General features: G+C 46.9%; 1 protein-coding gene across 7 annotated transcripts in view; it reads right to left on the bottom strand.

Annotated features, from left to right (window-relative positions):
• Window positions 1-1,695: 1,695 nt before the first annotated feature.
• Window positions 1,696-25,471, bottom strand: part of Anks6 (ankyrin repeat and sterile alpha motif domain containing 6) — a 50,520-nt gene continuing 26,744 nt past the window's right edge. For 2 of the 7 annotated variants that reach the window (XM_063224764.1, XM_063224779.1), the window contains 5 exons: window positions 19,167-19,353; window positions 14,922-14,989; window positions 11,545-11,661; window positions 5,793-5,889; window positions 1,696-2,234 (listed from right to left, as the gene is read on the bottom strand). In XM_063224764.1, the coding sequence (XP_063080834.1) occupies window positions 2,185-2,234; window positions 5,793-5,889; window positions 11,545-11,661; window positions 14,922-14,989; window positions 19,167-19,353 (519 nt within the window). In that variant the 3' untranslated portion in view covers window positions 1,696-2,184. Of the gene's footprint in view, window positions 2,235-5,761; window positions 5,890-11,544; window positions 11,662-14,921; window positions 14,990-19,166; window positions 19,354-24,359; window positions 24,382-25,471 lie in introns of those variants that run through there. The other 5 variants (XM_063224770.1, XM_063224787.1, XM_063224775.1 and 2 more) reach the window with 4 other exon arrangements.

Genomic DNA, 25,471 nt, shown 5'->3' with positions numbered 1-25,471 from the left:
TAATACTCTCAAGGTTCAGTCAAGCCCTAGCATTCATCCATTCATCCACTGACCGTCATCTAAGTTATCTCCACCTTTGCCTATTGGGCACTGTGCTACTATGGACATCCGAACCTAAGCTTTTGATATAACACCTATTTTCACTTCCTCTGGGCATGCACTGGGTGAACTGCTGGGTTACTGGGTCATACTGCTTCCTTAAGGAACTATTCCCTCTTCCTTTTACAGTAGCAAGGCTGGATGGGATCTCAAAAGTGACCTAGTATACTGCTTCTCACTTTTGGAGAAAGCTACGGTCACTGTACCCTCTCCTGCTGAAGTAGGAGGGGCTTTGTCAAAATTGATCCAATTTTAGTCGATGCACTGCCCCAGTGGGCACAAGACTTGGTCAGACTCAAGGCCAACTCTGTAAAATGACCAGCTCAGCATCAGGTAAACTAACTGCTCCTTCTTGCTTTTCTCCTTTCACCTGGCACTGGCATGTGGAGCCACTTCCCTGGCCCATGCCCTCTTCAGCGGCCTTGGTGTAGGCTTGGCCAGTCTCTGGGACCTCCAGGGATCCTGCCCTTCCAGGCAGCTCTGGTCCCTACAGTCTTTCTCCGAAGGAGCTGCCCGGCCCTCTGCAGCCTACAGCCTCGCTCCAACTCCTGGACACAACCATCTGCTTCCCTAATCATCCCGGGGCTGAGCATTTCAGTACAAGGCACAGAAGACCATGGATGAAGCCAATTTGCAAAAGAAAGTGGACTTCCAAGCCACTACAGTATTCCACATGCCCTGCCCCCACCATGAACCAGCACCTACATGACAAGTGCCACTTGTTCATTTTGTCGTTGACTGGGTTACTCTGACAAGCAGCAAAACATCACAAAGACAACATGGACCCCGGGGTGAGACCTGCATTCAAACTAATGCTGTGTGTGACCTAAGTAAAGCTGGTTTCTATTGGTGTGCCCCAGTCACCAAACTGACAGGAAGGGACCTCTAAGTCTCCTAGGGTTCCTGTGACTCACAAAAGTGAGAAGAACAATGCACTATTATTTAAAATACACAGCTTGGCAAACAAAAATCCAAATCAAGTCCTGGTATGAGAAAAACAATAATGTCACAATAAAAAGAGGTGTCTGACACGAGGAAGACAGAAACTGCTCTGTAGGTCTGAAACAAAATGGCCCTGACCTTGGACCAGTGGCTTTGATGAGGACTTGCGGCAAGGCTGATGCTGACCCCAAGCACCATGAGTCTCCTGAGAAAGATGGTCATGCCTATGGCGGAGAGATGGGTTCCCACAGGAAATGGGAATGGGTTGGGGGAGTCCCTAGGAGACCCTATGATGGACAGCTGGCTCCACTCCATTTTCAGGGAACAGCAGATTGTGGTTTGGCCATAGGAAGGAAGCCCAGTGGGAGGCCAATGGCTAAAGACAAGTGGCCAGGGCTTTGATCTCTCACCCCTTGTGGTTCTTCCTGTGCCACCCCCAGGACCTAGTGAACTGCTGTCCACCCGGGCTTCATTTCTCAGTCAAGGAGCTGTCACTAAGGTAGAGTTTAAGGCTGTTCTGAGAAGGAGCAGAGTCCCCTGAGCCAATGGAGAACCTAGCAAGCCCACAAGAAATCCCTGAGGAACACACACACAACTCCTAGAGGAAAGGGACCCCCACTCAGGAGGAGAGCCATCCTCTCCAGCCAGTCCCGCTGGATTTGGCAGTGGCTTTATTAGAGAAAACACCAAATCTCTTTCCACACTGAACAGGACCCATCGGTTAAAAAGTCATAATTAACTTGCTCGAAATGAACAAGGACAGTCACAGAGGATGCTTCATCTCTCCACGTCACCGTCTGCAGATGTCACCTTCTTCTGGGCCGCAGGAAAGATCCTAGGCGCTGCATGTGGCACTTGGCTTGGGTGGACAGCTCAAAGGAGATGTCCGCGGCCTTTAGCTGCTGGCCTGTGTGATGTCTTCAGGTAGCTCCAAGGAAGAAGTAAATGAGAGGGGCTCCCCTCTGCCCCATGGCTGGATCAGACTCTGTGATTTGATCAGACAGCGTTCTTTCTTTCTGTCCACCTTGGTGTGAATCCCAGTGACACAAATACCCAAGGTCAGGAACAGCTGAGGACAGGAACCCATGGGCCACGCCTGGCTTCCTTGTGACCTGGATGCAGGCGGAGTCATCCAAACTGCTGCTACCTTTCGCTGGGGGCTGCTGCTTCTGGCCTCACCCAATCAGCCATGGCTACAGGGCAGGTGGGATAGAAGGGGGAGGCAGAGAGAGAGGGAGAGGGACTGATGTAAAAGGTATAATTATCTCCAAAAGACCTGACACGCACAGCTCTATTGCGAAAAGGGTTTTCCCGCCCTCATCTGATCCTCAGAACCTGGGGGATGGCTACTCTCTAGCAACCAAAAGGTAAACTCAGGCTCGAGGAGATGAGGAAACATGCTCCATGTTACCCAATGAGAAGTGGCTGTCAAAACCCATACTAGGTCTGGCTTTACCTCCTCCAGTGTTCTTTCCAGGGGACACTTGCTTCTCTGTATTTTAAAGAAAATGACTGAAAATCAGAAACACAAGACTCTAACTTAGCCCTCTCCTGTCCTGTTGACATTTAATGCACACAGGTTACATGCTGCCTTTGCAATGCTGTTCACTCTGGTACCCCTTCTTCTCGCTATCTGTGGCCATGCCCTCCAGGACTAGCTCCAGCTCCTTTCTCTGAGCCTGCCTCAGCCACTGACAACTGTCCCTGGGCCATGCCCCTCACCTGCACGCACTGTTACTGTAGGACACAATACACAGCACTCACTGCCTGCTCCTGCACTTGTGCCCTATAGGAGACTGTAGTCTCCAGAACACTAAGATGACGCCCTGTGGATCCAGAGCACAAGGCTGGCACAGGACGGATGAAAAAATGAGAAAGGAGGCAATCTCTCCACAAAACCACCTGGCCTCCACCCAACCTCTAGCACGGAGGCAGGGAGGAGGGAGCCTTGCTCTGGCCAGCAGGGCCCTGGACACCCAGCACACACTCTTCAACCTGCAGAGATGCCCAGGACAGAGAACCCTCCTAGTCAGCAGCCTCCCTCACCTCTGTATCCCACTGCTAACTAGACCACTTCTGAGGACAACTGCTGGGGACAGAAGAAGCGGCTGGTGAAGATTATGCCCTGACTGAGCCCCCATGGCTGCCACAGTTGTAGCTAAGGCCACATTTCCCCAGCAGTGCTGAAGGGACCCCAGTCTTGCAAGAGCATCTTGGAGAAGACACAGGTGGGAAATGCTATGAACTCTGTGTCCTGTGAAGAGGGCTGGGCTGAAGGACCCAGCTGGGTCCTGTCTTGACTGTAATTCAGGATCTACCTGATCACGGACTTTCACCTAACTTCACATACACACCCTTAGTTGTCTTTACAAAATATTTTTAACACCCCGTGGAGTTAGTGCTCTAAAGGGAACACTTTGGGAGACACCTGTGAAGGTCACCAAGGAAGGGAAGCACTTCTTGTGGAGAGGGACAGCCTCCTACAAGCAGGCTAGAGACAGGTAGAGTCCCTAGGAAGAAGGGAGATGAAGGCCCAGGAAGGGGATCAGGGACCCTTCATCAATGAGTACACAATCTGCCTAGAGTAAAAGCCCTGGAACCACCAGAGTTCAGAGAAAAACATAGGAAGGGGCAGCACCCAGAACCTCGGGTTTCCTGCCTGCAGATGGGGAGTGACCAGCCCTGCTCTGTCCAGGGACCTCAGACAGGACCATGGAGGTGTGCGTGCATGGTCCACGCTTCACAGGTGTTGAGTCAAGCTTGTCTATCTGCCCATTATGGGGAGGACAGGATGACAGCACCAAGCTTCAAAATCTTGGTGTAAACTCCAGGAGCATGGGCAAGCCCTGAGGACACTGAAACTGCCAGAATCATTGAGGTGTTCAGCTCCAAGAGTCTATGGTTCCAAGGCCAGCTCTGGGCCTGCAGGGCTGCGTAATGGCAAGCAGCCTGCTTACCCTACTTTCTCCATGTACAGGGTGAAGTCAAACAACGGTACCTCCGGGGTGGCTGTAAGGATGCAGGACAATGTGGTAAATCTTGAGCACACAATTGGTGCTCCGTGAGCACGTCCCCCTGAAGAACAATGGGGAACCTTCGTACAGATGTCTGTCCAGATGACTAAAATGCAGTTTCTTCTTCAGTCATGTGGGACATGAGCTTCTGCACGCAGTGGGTGGAGGCAGAGGGAGAGGGACAGCTACGAAGCAGGCAGGCAAAGAGCATCCATGAAGCTCTGGGCAATGTGGTGATGACCGCTCCAAAGGCCAGCATGGAGGGAACTGCTTTTTTTTTTTGGCAGCATGAGCGGAGACAAGAGGATCTCAGGCAATTGCCTTTGGCGGCCAAGGGAGACAGATGAGAGATGGCGGGCACAGCTTGTGACAAGGGTGAGAGTTCTAAGGACACCATCTGCTGGCTGCTCCTTATGGACCAAGTGCTTGACGCACCCAGGCTCCCAGTTCCAGCTAAGATGGGCTGAGGAAACTTCCTGCCACGTCAGCAGCCAGGAAGGGGGCTGGATCTGCACCCAGAGCACAGGCTCTTCCCACCCGCCCTGCTGCCCCTTGAGGTTGGGGCCACACGTTCACAGGTCTTCTCCTGCCTGTCCAGATCTTCCAGGGTGGGGACGGGGGACAGCTCTGGCTCCCTGTGCATGCCTGTGTAACAGGAATTTAAACACTGGGGCCCAATACAGTATGACGTGGTAGGATGACACATGGGTCAGTGCACTTTCGAGAAACACAGCATTAACAGGGCTTAGAAGAAATTCCGGATTCTGTAGATTTCTTTGCCTAGAAAATCTGAGTACTGGATTCTTCTCACAGAGTGGTACCGTGGTCTCCTGCTCCTATATGCAGGGCAGAAAGCCCTGTGTGACCCAGGAGAGCAGCCGGGAAGCCCTGCAGTACTATCTCTGCCTGCCTGTACGCTTTACAGGAAGGGAAACTGCAGGCCAGAAAGGAAGGATCCACACAATAAGCCCTCTCCCACATGAATGCTGCCTTTGCAATAAAAAAAATGCACAGACACACATCCCAATGCCTGACGTGTACCACATGCAGCACAGGTAGTAAAGTCTAAAGCTGCAACATATAAAGCATGGAGGGATTTCCATGGCTCAGAGCACAAGTTCTGTGTAAGGATGTTGAGAAAGGCTTCCTCTGGGAAGTGACTTAAGCCACGAGGGACAAGTTAGAGCTTTTAAAGTTAGACATGACAAGGAGGGATATCCTTCCATCAGATTCCTTACTAAGTTGGAGCGTTGCTGGGAAGCAAACAAGTAGAAACTACATTTCCCAGCCTCCTTTGCAATCAGGTAGAGCCACATGATGACCAGTGACCAATGTAATGTGAACAGGAGGGAGAAGTGTCAGCTAAGGGCAAAGAAGGTAAGAAGAGGCTGGGCTGGCTGTTCCCACCATCCTTTTCCTCTTCTGTTGGGGATGGCAGGGTACAAGAGCAACAGAACTGAGTTCCCCAGTCACTGTGAAACCATGTGCCCACTACAAGTACTTTACTAGACTCTTAGGAGAGTACTGGCCTCTGCATATGACAGTCTGGCAGTGCAACAACCTTAACTGATGCTGCAGGGACTGGAGGGAGGGGATCCTGACAGAACAAAGGAGCAGGCACAGTGGGGTGCAAACATGGCACATTTTGGGGAAGCACGGGATTGGTCCTAACTATCAGAAGGAGTATCTGGGCTCAGAGAACTCACGCTGATGGCCCCAGCAAGGAGGATCACGTACAGGGACTATTGCCAGGGGCCCTGGTATTGCTGGCACTGCTCTCGAAGGACGAGTGGAAGTTGTGAATGGTTTCCTGTAAAATCTGTCTCTCGCGTCCCTGTGGAAGAAAATGAAAATATACATAGAAAATCCTGTTAAATCTTTTTAAACCATGAATTCAACTGATACACTGTGGTTAATGCTCAATTCACTTGAAAAACTCATGGAGTCTTGGGGAAAATAAGTGTCCGAATTGGGAGTATCAAGTTGAATAAAAACATAGTGAGTCAGGAGTTCCCCTAGTACCCGCAGGGCTGGTAGGGAGCACTGGTTGCAGGGGTTCAAACTCTGGACAAGGTGGGCAGGCTCAACTTGCCTCATTTGTGATTCTTCCCAGGCATGATTTCCAGAAAATTTAATAGAAGTCCATCCAACCCCCATGTTTTGAGATGGGAAAAAAAAGGAGGTGGATGCTGAGTGTCCAGATGAGAAGTAGCCACACAGCAAGATTAAGAATAGACTGGAATCAAAGAGCCTGGATTCAAATCCTACCTCTCCCACTTACTAACTGAGTGACCTTCAACAAAATACTCAATTCCTCAATCCCTCATCTATAAAATGGGATAATAACAGTACCTCAGAAGGTTGCTGATGACATGGTACCCTGTGGGGTGGCAGGAGCAGGCTGTCCTGCCCCCAGAGGGCAGTGGTGTGAATTAAGCATTTTCTTTCTAAGTTAATAACTAAACGTGGTCAGAACAAAAAGCAAATTAAATATGTATCACCTTTGGCAGACTGTTTTCTAAGATTAATAAGAAAAACATCCCCACTGACTGAGCCTAGACAGCAAACTGTCTTTCATTTCCCGAACTCCCCACACCAGAGAGGGCTCCTCTCCAGAGTTCCTCTGTGCTATGAGGTTCTCTAGACCCCTGAAAGGACAGTAGGGTTCTCCCTCGTGTCAATCCCTGCAAATGATCTTAAATAAGCTGCCGAAATGCTTTAAAATTCGAGACACAAACCCTAAGGCTGCAGGGGAAGCACAGGGCACTGAACATGAGGCAAAGGACCCAAAAGCCCTGCTCCACCAGGGATCGGTGCTGGCCTCCCCAGTGCGACCCCATTCCACAGAGCTTCCGTGTCTGTAAAATGGGGTAATGTACCCTGCCCTGGAGGCCTTGAAGTTCAAGCTGAGATAATGAATAGGGTGGCCCGGCGCTGGCTCGGAGGGCTGGAGAGTATAAATGGAAAGATGACAAGTGCTTTTATTACTAAATGCCACCTCCATCTTAATTGTTTGAGAAATGAGGTCAGGGGACACAGGGCTCAGTACTTGGTGCCTCCTAACCTTTGGAGGGAGCTGTGCATGATTAAAGGCATAACCGCTCCCCACATCACAAATGACCAAAGAGGATAGTGGTAACTGCCCTTTAGAAGTCCCCAATTCTCAAAGGACTTGTCTGCAAATCTCAAAAGCAAAAAAAAAATGTAGAAAAAGGTTTAACCTAACTGGCATTTAAAGCAATGCAAATTAAAATCAGGCACATTTTTTTCTCCTGTCAAATTAATAATGATTAAAAATCCAACTGATGGGAGGATTGCAAGTTTGAGCCCAGCCTGGGAAACTTAGCAACTTAGTCTGCAAACAAACAAACACACAGACTAGGGATGCAGCTCATTGCAAATGCCCTGAGTGCAATCCCGAGGACCATAAAAACAAAAAGCCCCAACTGACAGACAAGACTGCAGAATGGGAACTGTCATAACCACAGCACAGGTGCTCACTGGCTCTTTCTGGAAGAACTTCAGAAAGACATCCATATACGCTGAGCCTGGCTCTTGGACTCAGTGATTTCTATTTCAGACGTCTACTCTGGGGGGATAAGTCAAAACCCTTACATACATATAACACACAGAGTCGTCTACTGCAGCTCCGTTTTTATACATCTACATATCTAACAAGGAGGGGTTTTAAAAAATACTTTTAGTGCACCTTTGCAAATTTATTATACGAAAAATACTTAAGTGGTAGCCACATACATTTCATGTTAAACAAAAAAACCAGGATATAAATTTAAAGATCCAAATTTATCTCACCACTGGGGTAGGGGTAAAAAAGAGAAACATTTAGCATGAAACATTGCAGAGTAATCACCTGAAGTGAACAGCACTTGCTATGAAGTGGTTGGGATGTGATTTCTTAAAAGGAATTCTTTCCACCATTTTGGTAAGGTGCAAATTTAGCAAAATGGAAGGACACAAAAGAGGAAATAGGAAAAAAAAAAAAAAACAAGGCTTAGGACCAACTAAGGGTGGGGACCCTTCTCCAATGCATTTCTCATCTGACCATGACAGACTAATAAGCAGACCCAAACACACACATAGTTCTCAAATACCTGGGTGGGCTCACCGGCTAGTTATGCAGCCTGCTTAAAAACATTCGTGCTTTTTCAATGCTAGGCCTCTGGCTGGGGTGCAGCTCGGTGGCACAGCACTTGCTTAGTATGTGGCACCTTGGGCTTGATCCCCAGCACCACAAAAAACAAAAACAAAAAATATGACACTGACACTATTGTGCCTGATAGTATTTGCTGGTACTGTACATTAAGAGGAGTCAGGGTTTGGGTTTATGTTCACTTAAAAATTTTTAGGCTACAGTGCTCAAATGTTTGGCTGATTTTTATTTTGATTGTGTAAGAAATGCGTTTTTCTTATTTTTCTGGAAACACAACCCCATTTCGTGTAAACATATTAACTGAAACAAGTATTACTCTTTCTACCTGCAAGGCCTGCTGACAGTTTCTACTCTATCTCATTGTTTAAAAATGCTTGTAACCTACTAAATTGATTTTACACCCTCCTAGCATGCTGCAGAGCACAGCTAGAAAAGATACTCGTGACCAAGAAAAGTGAGGCTTCCTTGTTGCACTGGCTCTGGTCTGGGTTCCTGACTGCATTCAGGTCATTTGAGCCAAAGGCTGAGCGTGGGAAGCAAAAGAAAAGAAAGATCTAAGCTGGGCACGGTGGCCCTCAGGGAGGCTAAGGCAGGAGGATCATGAGTTTGAACTCAGTGATTTAGCAAGATCCTGTCTTAAACAAGAGAGGTGGGGTGGGGGAAGTAGCTCAGCAAGAAGGCCCCGGATTTGATCTCCAGTATGAAAAAGAGGGAAGGAAAAACTAGAAACTTTCAGGCACCAGGGGTGGATTTAATGTTTCATGAAACAATAACTATTCCAGGGCCAGCGCCTTAGCTCAGCAGCATATGGGTTATGAGTTCAATCCTCAGTACCAAAAAAACCCAAAAAACAAAAAACTATTTTATGGGCCAGGGATGCAGCTTGATAGCTCAGTGCCTGCCTGGCAAGCATGAAGTCCTGAGTTCCATTCCCAGTGCACACACAAAAAGATAACTATTCCAGACTAGGGGTGGGGTGGGGGTGATTCAAGCACATTACATTCATTGTGCATTTATTTCTAATATTACTACACTGTGTATTTTATTTATATTACTATTGCATTTTGCCCTTCATTTCTATTCTTATTATATTAGAGTCTCATGCAGAACTCCAGATCCCTCACATGAGCAGGTCCCAGCAGGGTTCGTGCTGCCATGGGAATCTAAGGCCACAGCCACTGTGACAGGGGTGGAGCTCCAGTGGTGATGTCAGCCATGGGGACAGGACTGCTGGGTGGCATCACCTGACTTTGCGGGTTGGGTGCCAACTGGAGAAGGATGTGTGGAGGATGAAGAGGCGTCTACGGGGTGTCTTGGTGGGAGCTGATGGCTTGGGTCCTCAGGGAGGACTGCCAACACCTGTCCCTTCTGGAGCTTACTCTGATGAGGCCTATACTAAAAATCAGGGAGGAGATGTGTGGTGGATTTGAGGGGAAAACTGATTTTGGATAATTTTGTACAGGTGCCTCCCTCGGCCTGGTTTGCACTTTTCTTCTGTCCATTTATCCTTCCTTCGGGTCTCAGCTCCCCACTGCTACCTCAGGGGGCTCCCTCTGGTCCTTGCTCTCCTGGCTTACATGTGGTGTCGGAAGCTGTCCAAGCTTCTGACCACCACACACTTCTCCTGTCCTGTGCCTGTGTTAGTTAGAGAGACATGTCCTGCATGTGAGTAGTCACCAACGCAGGGTTCTGGTCCCGGATCTGCCACTGACTGGCTGAGATCCAGGACAGACTCTCCCAAACCTCTGCTTCGGCTTCCTCCCGTGAACTGGAGCAAGCTCAGCAGCACTGGTGAAGGTTAGACCGAGCAGCCACGTGTGACGTGCTCATGGGATGGGGCTAGCTATGAAATGCTGACCGCCCAGCATCCACACAGTGCTTGGGCCATGGCAGACTCCTCGGGGGCTCCTGCCTGTGGGTAAACCAAAGCTCCCAGGACTTCAGGGGTTATTTTTGCTGACTGCCAAGTGAGCCACCCTGCCTTCGCTCCCCGGTGATGCCCTTACTGCAGCTCCACACCTGCCTCACCTCTCCCCACCAAAGCCTCGGGACAGAGTTGGGTAAGAGCAGCAGCGCTGGGCTGGAAGCCAGAGTTCATGGTCCACCTCCGAGCCTAGACTTCCCCTATAGCATGCAGCCCAGGCCCAGGGTACAGCTAAGGATGTTAGGGACATTTGCACAGGAGAAAGGACCAGCCCAGGCCCTGCTGGAGCAATGCTAACTACATCACTTTGAAGGATCAGCTTGCAGCTCGGGAATAGGCAACAAGGACAATGACAACAAAAACAAACGAAAGCCACCCACCCCCAGTGCTGGCAGGGCTAGGAGGTCCTCCCTGACTGGGAGCTCTGCTCTGGGCCTGGCTGGGGAAATGTACACAGTGACTTGTCAGTGATACAGTGCTACGTAAATACTTATTTGCTGCTGATGCTGTTCATCTGTTCAACATTTTTGTGCATACCCTGGCAATATACAGAATGAACCATAACCTCACAGGGCAACGCACAACCTGAGGAGCAAAACACAAGACAGGGGGAAAAGAGGAAGAGACAGAAACGTCCCTAATGGTAACAGTTATATATCACTGCAAAGTCCTAGACATGCCATTCCTCCCCACCAAGTGGGCAGCTGTGAGTCAGTGTGAGCAGACAACAGGTGAAACAATGCCATCTGTCACCAGTAGAGGAGACACAGAAAGATCCATTCTACATTAGGGGAAAGAAGTAATGGCAGAGGATCTCAGCCCCCGGCAGCAACCGCAGCCACCGTCTGCGGAGTGAGGGAGGAGGATCCGCCTCTCTGGTTCTGTGATTTGGCTTTTACTGGATGTGTGCGCCTCCAGGCAGGGTGCGAGGCACCACGGATCTTTGGCAGTAAAGCTAATGAGACAGAAACTTAACGTCAGACCAAAATACAGGGTGCCAATATCATCAGCGGTGATTGACAGCTCTGGGTGTCCAGTGCCCTTCCAGGCATTTTAGTCCTGGAAATAGCACTGCCACCCCTACAGGGAGGACAGTGAGGCTCAGGGAAGTGCCCGCCTGGCCCTGGGATTCCAACCCAGCCAGCCAGACTCCAGAGCTCCTGAGGGTGACATCTGGCACTGAGGGTTGAAATTACCCGAGGGAGTATCTTTGCCAAATTTGAATAGCAAAAGCTGACGGTGGAGGAAGCAGAACTGGGAGGCAGGAAGTATGCCAGTGAGGCTGGCCTCCATCCGAGGTGCATGGGGGTTGAGTGAGTCCACCGCAAAGGTCCAGGCGGCTGGAAAATCTCTCAGCAGCCTGAGAAGGAAAGTAGGCGGCTTCCAATGAATACCTTGCCTGCGTTCAGTTCAGAGATGGCCGCCAGGATCTGCTGCCGGGACCCATCTGTCTTGATGCCCAGCTCCTGCAGGTCGCCGTCAGTGAGTGTGAGGAAGGCTTCCATGTCCACCTGGGAAGAGAAAGTCCACTACCATCTGCAGGGCTACGCTCTTCTCCCAGTGCCACAGAGCTGCCGTAACGAGGCATAACTAACTAGTGCTTATTAGTAGGGAATTCATTACGACATTCCACTTCCAACCCAGGCTTCCTATTTCAAAGTTTAGTTGAAAATATTACACACAAACTCTCTTCAGCTTGGGACCTTGATTTTCCAAATGATAGCATTTTAGAATAGGCCCTTATAATGAAACAAAATGTCAGAAGTCTCCAAGACGGGAATCTGAGCAGGGGGCATGGTCAGCTCCAAGTGCTGGCAGTACAAAGGCCATCCCAGTGCCACCGCACTGTGAGCAACACTGGACACTGCCCAAGACAGTGTGGGCGCGTGGCTGTACTCCCCTCGGCTCCCTCACAGAGGACACGAGAAGTGCAAACTACAGAGAGACAGAGCAAGAACGTGAGCAGAAGCGATGACAGACAGGCCACAGAAAACCAAGGTGATGAGCCAGGACCAGGCACCCCAACACCACACACCCCGTAGTTTCTATGGGTGAAATTCTAATTGCTCTGTCATCTGTGCCTGGGCCCTGGAGAGGAAGCTTGGTTCTGCCCCAGGAGAATGGCTACCTGGCCTCTGTCTCTTTAAGGCAGGAGGAGAGGAGGTCAAAAGTGGTTCCAGTAGATTAAGCACATCTACTGTGGTGTAGGTAAGGTGACAACAGTTTTAGACCCAAAGGGATAAAGAACAGGCCTTAACGCTCAGGAAATCCAATCCAATATGCCCCAAACTTCATAAGGAATGTAGATGTGATGGCTGGAGCTCTAGTAGCCACACTGACTTTTTGAGAGAAGGGCGACACAAGCTGGTGGCAGTGGTGCAGAAAGCTGGAGGGAGCCTGGATGCTTCACCTTCAATTTTTTTTTTTTTTTTTTTTTGAGGCAGGGTCTAGTTATATAGTTCAAATTGGCCTTCAACTCACTCTGTAGGCCAAGCTGGCCTTGAATTTGCGTCAACCCTCCTGTCTTAGCCTCCTGAATGTTGAGATTATAGATGTGTGCCACCATGCTCAGCTACCTCCAAACTTTCTGTGGCAGAAATGACCTATTTTGTAAAGACACCATTCTTTTTTTTAAAATACATGTAGCCAAATCGAAGCCATTCTAATACAAGTAGAAAATTGAAAATTATTTGTCCTGCAGTTTCACGATGCCATGATGAGAACACGTCTGAACCCAAGTGCTCTTTCCAGTTCTCACTGATGACTGAAAGCATACAATGCCGGGGAGAAATTTTACCAGCCCTGGGAATGAGGAAAGAGAGTTCCCCACACACCAGAGACTTCAAGGAGTTCCTGCAGGGACCAAGAAGCATCTGTGTGGTAAGGGACTGGGCTGGGGGCATGAGTGGGGTCACCAGTGGGATTAAAACCCCATCTGACTCAGGCCTCCAAGGGGAGCCCTGGGCTGTGGGTCATACAGAGAAGAATCCTCACAGAGCTGCAGGACTTGTAAGTCACAGGAGGAGACACTGGGCTTGGCTCCTGACAGGGGCAGATGACCGAGCGCTGCGTCAGCTCCCCAAGCCCATTACCCTGGGCAGTTCTCCAGCAGTAGCTCCCAGCCATCCCAGCGCAAGGCTGAGGCCCTGGCTCCCACCCTAGCTCTGAAAGTCATGGAGACCTCTGGCGGGCAAATTCAGCCAAACAAACAGCCAACGTGCACGCCCTACCTCCCCGACCTGCAGATCCGGACGCTTCACACCTTGGCTGCAACACACCTTGGTGCCTAGAGCAGACGGCTCCCGCAGCCTCGGAAAACGAAGGACAGAGCCCAGACACGCTAGCTTAGAGAAGAGGGGAGAGCCGAGAAGGCAGAACAGACACTGTCTTCAGAAAAGAGGTGAGCTGTGTCCTCCCGCCCCCAAGGAGGACGCAGGGCATTTCAGACAGAAGCAGGTAGCCGGCAGCAATCGTGAAAGATTTTTCACAAAGGAGAAAAACACTGCTGAAGTGTCCAGTGTTAAGGAGGAGGAAGGACAGATGGGTGCAACAGAGAAGTAACCAGAGAGGGCAAGCCACCGCACCACGCTCGCCTCTTAAATCAAAACACAAACGCCTCTCTGTATCTCAGGCTTCTTGGGGACAATCAGTAACTCTCATGATTGTTACTGTAATTAGGGTGATTTTCATGTGCTAAGCTGGGCACCAGCACATTCTAAACCAGTGATTACAACCTGGTGCTAGTGGGCCCGCAGAGTTTTATTTGACTAAAATGGTGCATTTCTTTTAACACTTTACTGAGATGTAATTCACCTGCCACACAGCTACGATTCCGTGATCTGCAGTATATTGTTACACAACCATCACCATCCTCAGTTTTAAAGCATTTGTGTCGTGCCCCAAAGAAACCCCAAATCCATTAGCAGTCAGCTCCCACCCTGCCTCCCCCAGCCGCCGGCAACCATGAATGTCCTTTCTGTCTCCACAGAGTTGCCTAGTCTAGACGTTTCACATAAATAAGATCACACCGTATGTGGCCTTTGGTGACTCCTTCATTTAGTATGTTTTCAGGATTCCTCCTTGTTGTGTCACGTACCGTTCTTTCATTCTTTCTATGGCCAAATAATATTCAATTGTACAGAGGCGTCACCCTATATTTTTCTTTTCAGCTCATGAGCACTGAGATTTTTCGCTTTTTGGCTAGCATAAATAATGCTGCAATGAACATCTGTGTACAAGTTTTTGTGTGGATGTATGTGATTTCTCTTGAGGGTATATTTGGGAGATTTGTTAGGTCATATGATAACTCTAAATTTAACATTTTAAGGAAGTGCCAGACAGCAGCAGCACAATGATTTTTTAAAGATGATTTTGAATGCTAAGCACATACAAACTCTTGAATTACCGCACTACTTCCAGTCACATAACACAGATTCTTCAGGACCTGCTTGCGGTTCACTTTAAACCTGTAAACCTACCAATCAGTTCTGTGCAACAAAAATATTTTCAGGATCAACACGAATTTTTCTAGAAAAAACCAGTGCTCAAAGTTACAGAATCCAATTATAAGAGATTAAGCCATAAGGTCCCGGGATTTCACTGTAAGAACTGAACTAATGTGGTGAACACGATTTCTATTTCCGTGGCTGTCTTGGTGAGAAAGAGCAATCCAGGCCTATGGAATGAAAACCACATGCTCAGTTTCATTTTTTGCTTTGTTTTGTTTTTTAACAGCCGGATTTAAATGGACATCCCCAAAAAACATCCTTACCTCTTGTTCCTCAAAAATGGGCTGGTATTTTTCAAGTGATAATTTCTTAAGGATTCCGGTCAGCTCATCTTCAATTGAGTAAGATGCGAAAGAAAAAAAAAAAAAAAAAACACATTGTACGATTTCACGAAGTATCAAGAGCCGTATTCAGACTCCTATAAAATAATGACCACTTTATTTCAAACGAGGTCCAAACACAATCTCAGTACAGGAAGCAGCCCTGTGCTGTGCTCCCGTGGGTGAGCTGCCAGTGGTCCTGAGCTATCTGCCAACCGTGCAGGTCTTTGGCACACTGGGGCTATCTGCCAGGCCCAGTGCAGGTCTTTGGCACAGCAGCCCCAAATCCACAGCAATCAAGTTCGCAGGGCTCCTGCTGCCTCCTTCAGGGCAAGGCTGAAGGGTCATTGTCAAACTCCAAGACGGAGGAGAAAGAAGTCAGAGCAGCTGCTGGGCTGCAGAGCAGAGTTGGTTTGGCTCAGTGCATGCATGCAGGGCCTTCCTGAAGGCGGGATGGACATGAGTCCCACATGGAGCTGGGAGGGCACAGACCAGAGGATACATGTGGGGTATCAGCTGGCCGGAGAGGCAAAGGAGACAAGACCAGAGTCTGGGGGCTTGAGGATATACACATTGTAGACTCGGAACTGGGGGCTCAAAGGGACCCAATTAGGTGACACAGGCTGATAAACCACAGGCAGGAATGAAGGAGCGAGTGGGGTGGGGCAGGCAATAGAGGGCAGGGAGATGCTATTCTGCAGAGGGTGGTCAGTGAAGGTCTCCTTACCAGGTGATCTGAGCAGTAAATAAGGAGCAGAAGTAGGTATCCAAAGAAAGAGGCAGCACCCAAGAAGAGAGAACAGGAGGTACAAAGGTCCTGAGGCAGTGGATGAATTGAAAGAAGAGAATGGATCTGGTTCCTTCTTTCATTCACTCATACACTCAGCAGTATGTCTGCTGCCTGCTAGGCACAGAGAGACACAGAGACCCTGCGGGGAACCTGATGGTCAACAGAACGATGGAGGTGCTAGCTCTCCACTGCACGCATGGTACTGGCCACTGGGCACTCTCTATGGATGACCCATTTCCTCCTTTATCACCATCCCGGGAGGCAGACATTGCTGCTGTCATATGCAGAAGGTGAGGCACAGAGACGTTGGATATTAGTCTTGGGTGAGTTCACGTTGCTAGATCCTGGCAAGAAGGGACTCAAACCCAGTGGCCTGCCTTTCTGGCCAGAGCTAAACTCCTTCTCTGCTGCTTCGGTCACAGTGATACATGCTGGAGTGAAAGGCAAAGACACAGGCTGTGGGACAGAGAGGACAGCTGGCACAGCCAAAGGACTGGGGAAGACTTCCCCAAAGAGGGCAACTGGGAAACCAAGTCCAATCCATACCTAACTTCCACTGTACTTCCACAACGGCACACTTTGCTCATGCGGCCCCTTGGTGTCTGTACAGTGGCGTGCGTGAGGGGGTCTAACAGCTGGCCCTGTGGGAGGTGCATGTGTGTACAGTACGCAAGTCACTGCAGAGCTGAGTGGTATGTCGGATGGAGAGCACACTGGAAGAATAAAATAGGCAGCATTCCTCATTTTAAGTTCCATGGAACCAACTAAGCCTCCCCAAATGCTTTCAACTGACTTCTCTCTACTCTTACATTCACGGCCAAGGAGAATAGCTCCACAGGAACGCTGGTTGCCAGTTTTGCTTACATGAACAAGTAAGAAAAAATGAAAAGATGAAGACGTACATTGAAACTCTGTGAGCAGCTTGACTAAGGTGGATCACACTTTTCACACACTAGATAAATATTTTCTCAATTGTTTGTGCTATTTACAATTACTGTATAATAGCATCAGACCTGACACACTCAAGTTTAACCCTCATTATTAACATTTTTATCTTTTACGGTCTGGGTCATGTCTAGAAGTCAAGTCCTGAGTGGTGGTGTTTGCCAATTTCTGCAGTGTAAATACCTGCACTGCAATCCTTTGGAATCTACCACTGACATCGCAAGTACAGCTAGTAAGAGGCAGACAGCAGCACACCACCACCACCCAGGGCTCCACCACACAGTGGGGAAGTGGAAACAGCCTCAAGACATATCTGACGGTCAAGTGTGCCAAAGAGTTAGCAAAGAACACATTTTCTGAGACTACAGTTCACCTACATACTTCATAATTTGATCAACTGTAAGAGTGTGTCATTTGACTTTTAATGATGACTGTCATTTCCTGTACATTTAACAGCCAGCTCTGGTGCACAGCTGCCCCAACCCTTCTCAGCCCTTGTGTTCCCATACAAGCGATGCTTTCCCTGGGGGTCCTGCAGGGGACACTAAACTTTGCTAACAGCTTAAGTTTGTTTGCCACTATGATATTAAATAAATGACTGTGAGTCCCCCTCACACCTGGCACAAGTGACAGCACCTGCTGACCGCCCCGAGGCTTCTAGGGACACATGTGAGGCTGACAGGCAACATCATCACAGCCTGGCCGCTTCCAGCATGAGAAGGCTGCACAGGGGGATGCAGGTGGATAGACGGAGCAAGGAAATCCTGCATGCAGTCCTCAACAGGGTCCCTCATTTCTCAGAGAAAGATCAGGAAGAAAACTGTGTGGGATGGACCGAGGCTGCTGTCCTGTGACAATCTTATGTCAACAGGACAAAGATCTCACTACCTTAGAGAAAACCAAGCTTTTTGTAAACCAGAGCAATTAACCTGGGATGTAACCACTGTTAGGTCTCCTCTCTTTTTTTTTTTTTTTTTTTTTTTTCATCCCAGTTAGGACTTTAAACCTTCCTTTATAAAGAGCAAGAGGAGAAGGCATGCATGGGCAGTATATACAGAGACTCAGTCACAGCTCTTCTTTGAAAAAGATATGGTATAAATCTCTAACTGAATCTCTTAAGGTTCGGGTTCCTAACGACCTTGGAGGAGGAGAACTCAGGAATGGAGACTTTCAGTCTCCACATGGAAAGCCTGGGCAGGAGGACAAGGTTGTCAGTGAGTCTCGGAAGCCTGTGTGAATGATTGGGGGGATACCTCTCAACAATATAAAGCAGCCCCCAAAATAGAAAGGAAACAAGAGGAGCACTCGGTCATCAACTCTGTACAGACAGACGTTGTGCAGAGGATTCCAGTTCATTGATGATTCCAGCAGACCCTCCTGGGTACCCGCCTCCCTGGCCCTGCACTGAGCTACCAGCACCACGCCTGGAAGGGCCCACCAGGGCCATCTTCTTTCCCTATGATTTATACATCTTGATTCGCACCTGCCTGGGCCCTTCTCTCACCGAAGCTACCAGCACTCAGCGCCCCCAAAGGGCAATTTGAAAGGATGAAGTCTTCTCTCCCTTTATCTTTCCTGCGCCTCACTCCCAAGCCTCCACCCCTGTCCTGCCACTCAATCCATCCTCCTTCCCTCTGGATCCCACAGCAGGGCGAGATCCACACAGCCAACCGCTCCCGGTGGCAATGGAGCTCTGCTGTCTTTCTGTGCTCGGATCTATCCCTTCCTCCTCCTGGAATCAGCGACTGTACCTTCCTGCTAGGAGTCCCTTCTCTCCCCCTTCTACTCTGTACCAGAACCACTGGCAGAGTGGACCCAGACGCTGGCTCCAAAAGCAAACATCTGACCTAGGTCTAACCAATCCATACATTCCACCCCTGGAGACAGAAACAGCAAAGTGTGGTCATGGACAGACCAAGTCGTCATAAATATAGTCAAGCCAGGCGGATGAGCCGCATTCCCAGGGTAGCTTGGGTCACTGGGAAAGTAGCACTAAACATTAGGAGTGAAGTAAGCATGAAGCGGCTTGCCCGAACTTGCAGCAAACCCAGTGAGACATGGAGAGAAATACTCTCAAAGCATCTGGACCCAGACATATCTAAAACATACTCTGATCACTTGAGCCCATTATTATTTCCCCCTTATATCGATTTGAGTAGATTCTCCTATTTATAAGTGAAATAATCCTGCTTTGCACAGGGTTCAAGAAAAGTAACTAACTTGATGTTGAAGAAGCATTTCTATGGGTACATGTTCGTGCACACGAAACTCAATCTATATTCAAAAACCATTCATGGGAACTTTAGCAGGTTGATGACAAAAACGCAAGACATAATCAGGGAAGGGGACAGACATGTTCATTTGTTTTACACTTTTACCACCTGACCTAGCAGTCGGAGTTGCCAGGTCACCCTGTGACCGAGCAGCAAGGGGCTGGGAGCCCAGGGACTCACCCTCATCTGTGATGGTGCCGCTGCTGGAGCCCCCGCTGCTCTTGGACTGCCGGTGCGATGAGGAGGAGGACAGAGAGGACTCGGCGGTGTGGCCCTTGGGGGAAGGGGAGGGTGTGAGGGTAGGAGACGTGCTTTTGGAGGTAGTGGAAGCTCCAGATGGAGGCCGTTTGCTGGTCTCCAGTTTCTGCTAAAGAAAATCAGATAAATATACACACAATCACCTAGAGGGTATGAAGGGTGGGAAGAGACGGCCACATGGAAGAACATGGGTGGCATCTGATTCAACAGGCATGAAATGAACTATGAAATCTACTCATGCATGCAAAGCAGAAAAATCCACCCTGAAGCAGAGAGAATGGGAATGCTGAGAGGTACACTGAAGATCAGGAAGCCCGGGCACCAGTCCTGCCCCTATGACTTTGAGCAATAGGTACAGAATTTATATCTTAGCAATAATGAGCCTCCCATTCCTCCATTTATTTAATCTTCTATCGACCAGTGTTTGCAGCTTTCAACCTGTAGATTTTGCATGTTTATTAAATTTATCCCTAAGTATTTTTATTTTTATGTCTAAGAATTTGTATAATTTCTTACATTTCAAATATATTGTAGGACTGAGGATTTAGCTCAGCAGCATAAGTGCTGGCCTTGCAAGTACAAGGTTGTGAGTTCGATCCCTGGTTTAAAAAAAAATTCATCAAATATATCATAATCATTTTTTTGGAAAAAAAAAGGTTAACTAAAGATATTCTAACTGTTGTTCACTGCTAGTATAGAGAAACACAATTGATGTTTTTATACTGAATCTGTATCCTGAGACCCTGTTGAACTTACTTATCGGTCCTAGTTGCTTTGGTGTAGATCTTTGAAGTTTCTGTGTAAATGATCGTATTACCTAAGAGTAAGAGCAGCTTTATTTCCTCCTTTCCACTCCGTATGCCTTTATTTCTTTTCCTTGCCTATTTCAGTTTCTGACTTACGACAGCTAGAGGTCAGAGATGACAAGTGTGCTCCCGCCCTCATAGGAAAGGACGTAGGTCCTTACTATCAAGGTGATCCCACTGCCTGGGATTTTATGCCCAAGTCAAGAAGCTCCCTTCACTTCCTAGTTTGTTGATAATTCTTATCAAAAAAGGATTTTGCATTTTGTTAAAGAATCTTTCTGCAGTTTCTCCTTTAGTCTGTTAGTAGGGTGGGTGCCTTGTTTGATTTTCTAATGCCGAACCAGAGTTGCACCCCTGGGACGAGCCCCACTTCATTAAAACATATTGTTTTTCTTACTTATCATGAGATTTAGGTTGCTAAACTTTTGTAGAGGATTTGTATATTTATGTTCCTAAGGGCTACTGATTTGCTACATTCTGTCTCATTATGTCATAAAAATGCATTCTTGTTCTCAATCTTACAGGTTAAGAGGGGCATTTTCACAATACAGGGATTGTTAAAATACATTTAATCCAAATGCACAGTACTTCAAAATAAGTGAGGCAAAAGCCAGTAAATCTGAAAAGAGAAATAAACTAATACATACTTACAGTTAGAAACTTTAACAGTCCTCTTTAGTAATTTATAGAAAAAGTAGACAGAAAATCAGTAAGAATACTGACTGCCTGAATGACATGACCAGGTAACATTCACTGACATTTACAGAACCTTCCCTTTCCAACTACAATAAAATAATTTTTTTCTTAGGTTCCAGATTCACAGATGAGGGCATAAAATAGACTTCAATACACTAAGAGGAATAAGAATAGAATTATAATGGAACTGAACTAGCAATCATTAACAGAAAAGCTCTTAAATTACTGCAAAAAGAAACAATATACTTCTAAATAACAGACCAAAGAGAAAGTCTCAAAGGAAGTGAAAAAATGTTCTAACAACTGCAGGATGCAGGAAAAGCCGTCTTTAGAGGTAAATTTATAGCATTAAAATGCTGTACTAAGAAAAAAGGAAGATCTCTAAAGAGTAATAAAAGCTCCTACCATAAGAAATTAGAGAAGGTAAGACTCCAAGTAAGCGAAGGAAATTACACACAACTTCAGAAATCAATGAAATTGGCTAGATGTGACTCCTATACGCACATGCCTGTAAACCCAGCATTGGAAGCCTGAGGCAGGAGGATCACCATGAGTTCAAGGTGAGCCTGAACTGTACAAGCAGGTTCAAGGCCAGCTGCACTACACTGTGAGACTCTGTCTCAAAAAAAGCCTATAAAATTGAAAATCAAAAATACAGGGATAGGGATTTAGCTCAGTGGCATAAGCACCTGCCTTGCAAGCAGGCGATCTGAGTTCGATCCCCGGTACCGATAAAAAGGAAAAAAGACAAAAAAAAAAAAAAAAAAAAAAAAAGAAAAATCAATGAAACCAAAAATGATCCTCTGAAAACGTCAATAAACTTGATAACCTTTTAGCTAGAATGACCAAGAAAAAAAGAGATATTACAAATTACCAACGCAAGAATGAAAAAGGAGCCATTCTTACTGAACCCACACATTAAGATAATAAAGACTACTCTAGGAACTCAGAATTACAAATTCAACAACTTAGATAAAAGGCGTAATTCCTTGAATGGTAACAAAATACAAAGCTCACTCAAGAACAAACAGAATGGTTTATACAATGGAGTACTGCTCAGTCATAAAGAATGATAAATTTGACTTTTATAGGTAAATGGATGCAACTAGAGACCATACTCATATTAAAATAAATCAGGCTCGCATGTGTAAACATTGTATTGTATCCACAGTATGAGAAGCTGAAAGAATATATACATATGTATGTATATAGGTATATATAAAAGATAGTCAAGACAGTTACACTACTATTTCTATTAGTTCACTGAAAAGAAAGTTTTGTGCTAATATGGTTTGGACAATTAAATGCAGGTATCTTATACTCTGAGTAACTAATTTAAAGATAACAATATTAACCATTGTTACCCTCTAATTATTGTTTTGAAATTTTATTTTTCTCTTTAAAATTAAAAAAAAAGAAAACGAAATGAATAGCCTGAATAGTCCTGTATCTATAAAGAAAATATAAATTTTGTTAAAACTGTCCATAAAAGAAAATGGCAGGTCCAAGTGGTTTCACTGGCAAATCTTACCAAACACTTATGGAAAAAGTAATGCCCACTGTACATAATATCTTTCAGAAAAACAGGAGAGTGATTATCTTCCCGATTCACTTTATGAACTGGTGCAATTCACCTTTTCCCTTCAGTGCTTTGAAATTGCCACGGCTTTGTCTTTGTTTGTCATGGTTCTTCACAGGAAATCTGCTGTAATTCTTACTTTCTTTCTTGGCATATAATTTCTTTTTCTTTTTTTTTTCCTGGTGACTTTGAAGATTTTCTGTTGCCTCATTCTCAGTAGTTTAAACATAACGTGGCTAGGTGTGTTTTTTGTATTTTCCTATTTAGTGTTCTCTGCAATTCCTGGATCCATGGCTTTCCCATCTGTCATTAATTTGAGAAAACTCCAGCCATGATTTTTTAAAAATAGTTTTCTCTCCTTCTCCCTGTCCCCCTTTCCCCATTCCTCTCCTTCTGTTCTCTCTCTCCTTCTCTCTCTCTCGCTCCCCCTTTCCACCTCCTTCCAGGGACTCCAATTATCTATATGTCAAGCTTTATCCTCCAAGTTTTGAATGCTCTGGATTTTCTCTTCGAGCTTCTTTGTGCTTCAGCCAGGGTCTTCCTAGAGCTCTGAGCTCACCGCTTCTTTCCTTAGCTGTGTCAAGGCTGAGGAGTCTGTCAAAGGCGTTCCTCACCTCCATCACTGCTGTTTACTCCTGGCATTTCCACTGGATCCTTTCTTGCTAAAAGACTTCTCTGCTAACATAGCTAATCATACACTCTTGTGTGCTCACATTTTCCATTACAGACTTTAACATACTAGTTTCAGTTATTTTACATTCCCTGTCTGATCATTCTAATACGTGTGCCACACCCAGCCTGATTTTTCTGACTGCTTTGCTTCTCGGGAGTGTGGTTTACCTGATCTTTTTATCTTGTAATTTTTGTTAAAAATTGGAAATGTCGTATAGCATAGTAGAGACTAAGATAAACCATTTTGATGACTAGACCTAAGTCCCTCTCATTGCTTATAGCCCAGTGTAGAAAAAGTGCTTCCCTAAGGTTTTGAAAGATTTTGCTAACAAGTTCTACATCCTTAAACATTCTTCCCTTTACTTCCATATACTCTGCTATGCTACTCTGGGTGCTACCTGGCTTCAAGGATCCCAAGAGCTTAACTGGTTTCCAATCCCTGCTTTCAGGTACTTCCACAACATGTTGGCCACTCCAGCCACCAGCCAGACAAATGGAGGCTCCCCCAGATTAGAAAGTTCACCCCAACCTATACAGCTCAGGTGCACAAGCTAAAGGAGTGCCATTTGCTTGAAACCACTGAGTTTTAGGGTGGGAGAAGGAAGCTATCTCTAGTGAGCTCGGGGGACCTCTGGGGAACAGGTGCAGTGATGCGCTCCCCGACATTCTTCCTGCACCTCCAAACCTCCTGCACACTTGCAAACGCAAGGAAGCAAGTCTTGCGCACGCCACCACAGCAGCAGGTCACTTTTTAAAGGTAAAGTATGAAAACCAGGCTTCGAGGCTCATATTTTGAAGACTAATTTCTAATTCTTCCTAAGGGAGCCTTTGAAAGCACTTCCTGTCTCCATTTACTGCTGGAGCCTGTGACAGAAAGCCCACTTCTGTGTCCTTTGATTTAGAGCAGTGGTTTCTAAGAGCTCTGGGCTGGGCTGGCTGTAATAGACTCTGTGGGGAAAAATGATTCTCTGCACCCTACCCTGAGCCCTTCAGTCAGCTACACTGGGTGGAGCCCAGAAACATTATTAAACAGCTCCCAAGGTTATAGCAGATTAGTATGCTAAGAGTGTCAGGTGGTCACTAAAATGGATCATTTCCCCAGTTTATTGCTTCCAGAATGTATCTTTTAGCAGTCAATTTCCTTTCATCAGAAAATACATGCATGTAGGTTACCCATGATAGATATATCCAAGTAAGGTAACAATTAATGTTATTTAAAACTAAGATGTCTATTTCCAATACCAACCTCAGTAAAAGAAGCTAATAATATCTACCTCATCTAATAAGGTTAATAGAAACAGAACATTTTAGACAATGGAAGAAAGAAAAACTATCTCAAAAGCCCCAGGGTAGCAGACTTACGTAGTAAGTAGCAGGGAGTTTCCTAGCAGCATATACAAAAAGAGAAATACAATAGTTATATAAATTCTTACTACCTGTTAAAAGAAAATATATTACAATATCAGTTAGAGTATTTTTTTTTTTACAGCTGAATTCTAAAAGGAACTTAGGGTTAGGGTTAGGGTCCTTAACATACATAATCTTGAACATAATGGAAAATAAGCTATTGTACAAGGAGAGAGAAACATTAAGCTGAAACTGTAAAAGAAACACCTATGGCTGTCCTATCGCATAAGAACTTTGGATAAACAGAGCTGTGTAACTAACAGTGGTTGGGCAGAAAATAAAGACCGCTTCTCTGACATCCAGTGAAATACAAATCCAGGGGCTAACGCTACAGGCAGTGGCAGAATACTTGCTTGGACAAGAAGGCCCTGAGTTCCTTCCCCAGCACCACGTAAACAGAAAATCCAAAGACTCTGGAGGGGCTTGTGCAGTGGGCACAGTGCCAGGAGGACACTTTCGGTGACCTACTCTTCTCAGGAAACTCACTTAGGACACCTGGGAAGCATGCTGAAGAGTGAGGTCTCCTGGAGTCGGGGTACTCTTGGTGGAGGAAACCATCCATGCTGCCCCACCAAGCTGCAGCTGGGAGCCTCATGGTGGAGAGCTAGGAGCTGGCCTCATGGCGGTCTCTATCCGTCAGTCAGGGAGGAGGAGGAGAGCCTCAGGACACTAAAGGACTCCCAGCTAGAGGGCCATTAAGGGTTTCTCATCCATTTGCACACTCCAGACCCTGGCAATGCAGTCTATTCTCGGGTTGCATTAACAGAGACAGAGTGGCCAGCAGTGGGAGGGGAGACTCTGGCTACTTCCCTAGCTGCTTCCAGCTCCTCCCTCATGTGTGGAGCACAGGCAAGCAGTGCCCCCATCTGGGAATAATCTCAGCCATGTCCCTGCCCACCTACCCCCATCACCTGGTTCCTTGTCCACCCTCTACCCCGCCGGAATATGGTTGAGACATGAAGCATTCACAGCATCCTCTTCTGTCCACGACAGCCTTTATCAAACTGAGGTGGGACTTGCCTGTGTCCTTTGGGACCCCATGAAGGTGGTCACTAAATCTCCGCTTC

The sequence above is a fragment of the Cavia porcellus genome, unplaced genomic scaffold (genome assembly GCF_034190915.1).
Source record: "Cavia porcellus strain 051 isolate PalLab524CR breed Dunkin Hartley unplaced genomic scaffold, mCavPor4.1 scaffold_1, whole genome shotgun sequence".
NCBI classification, from domain to species: domain Eukaryota; kingdom Metazoa; phylum Chordata; class Mammalia; order Rodentia; family Caviidae; genus Cavia; species Cavia porcellus.
Note: the sequence above shows the minus strand (reverse complement) of the source record. Positions and strands in the feature narration are given on the sequence as shown.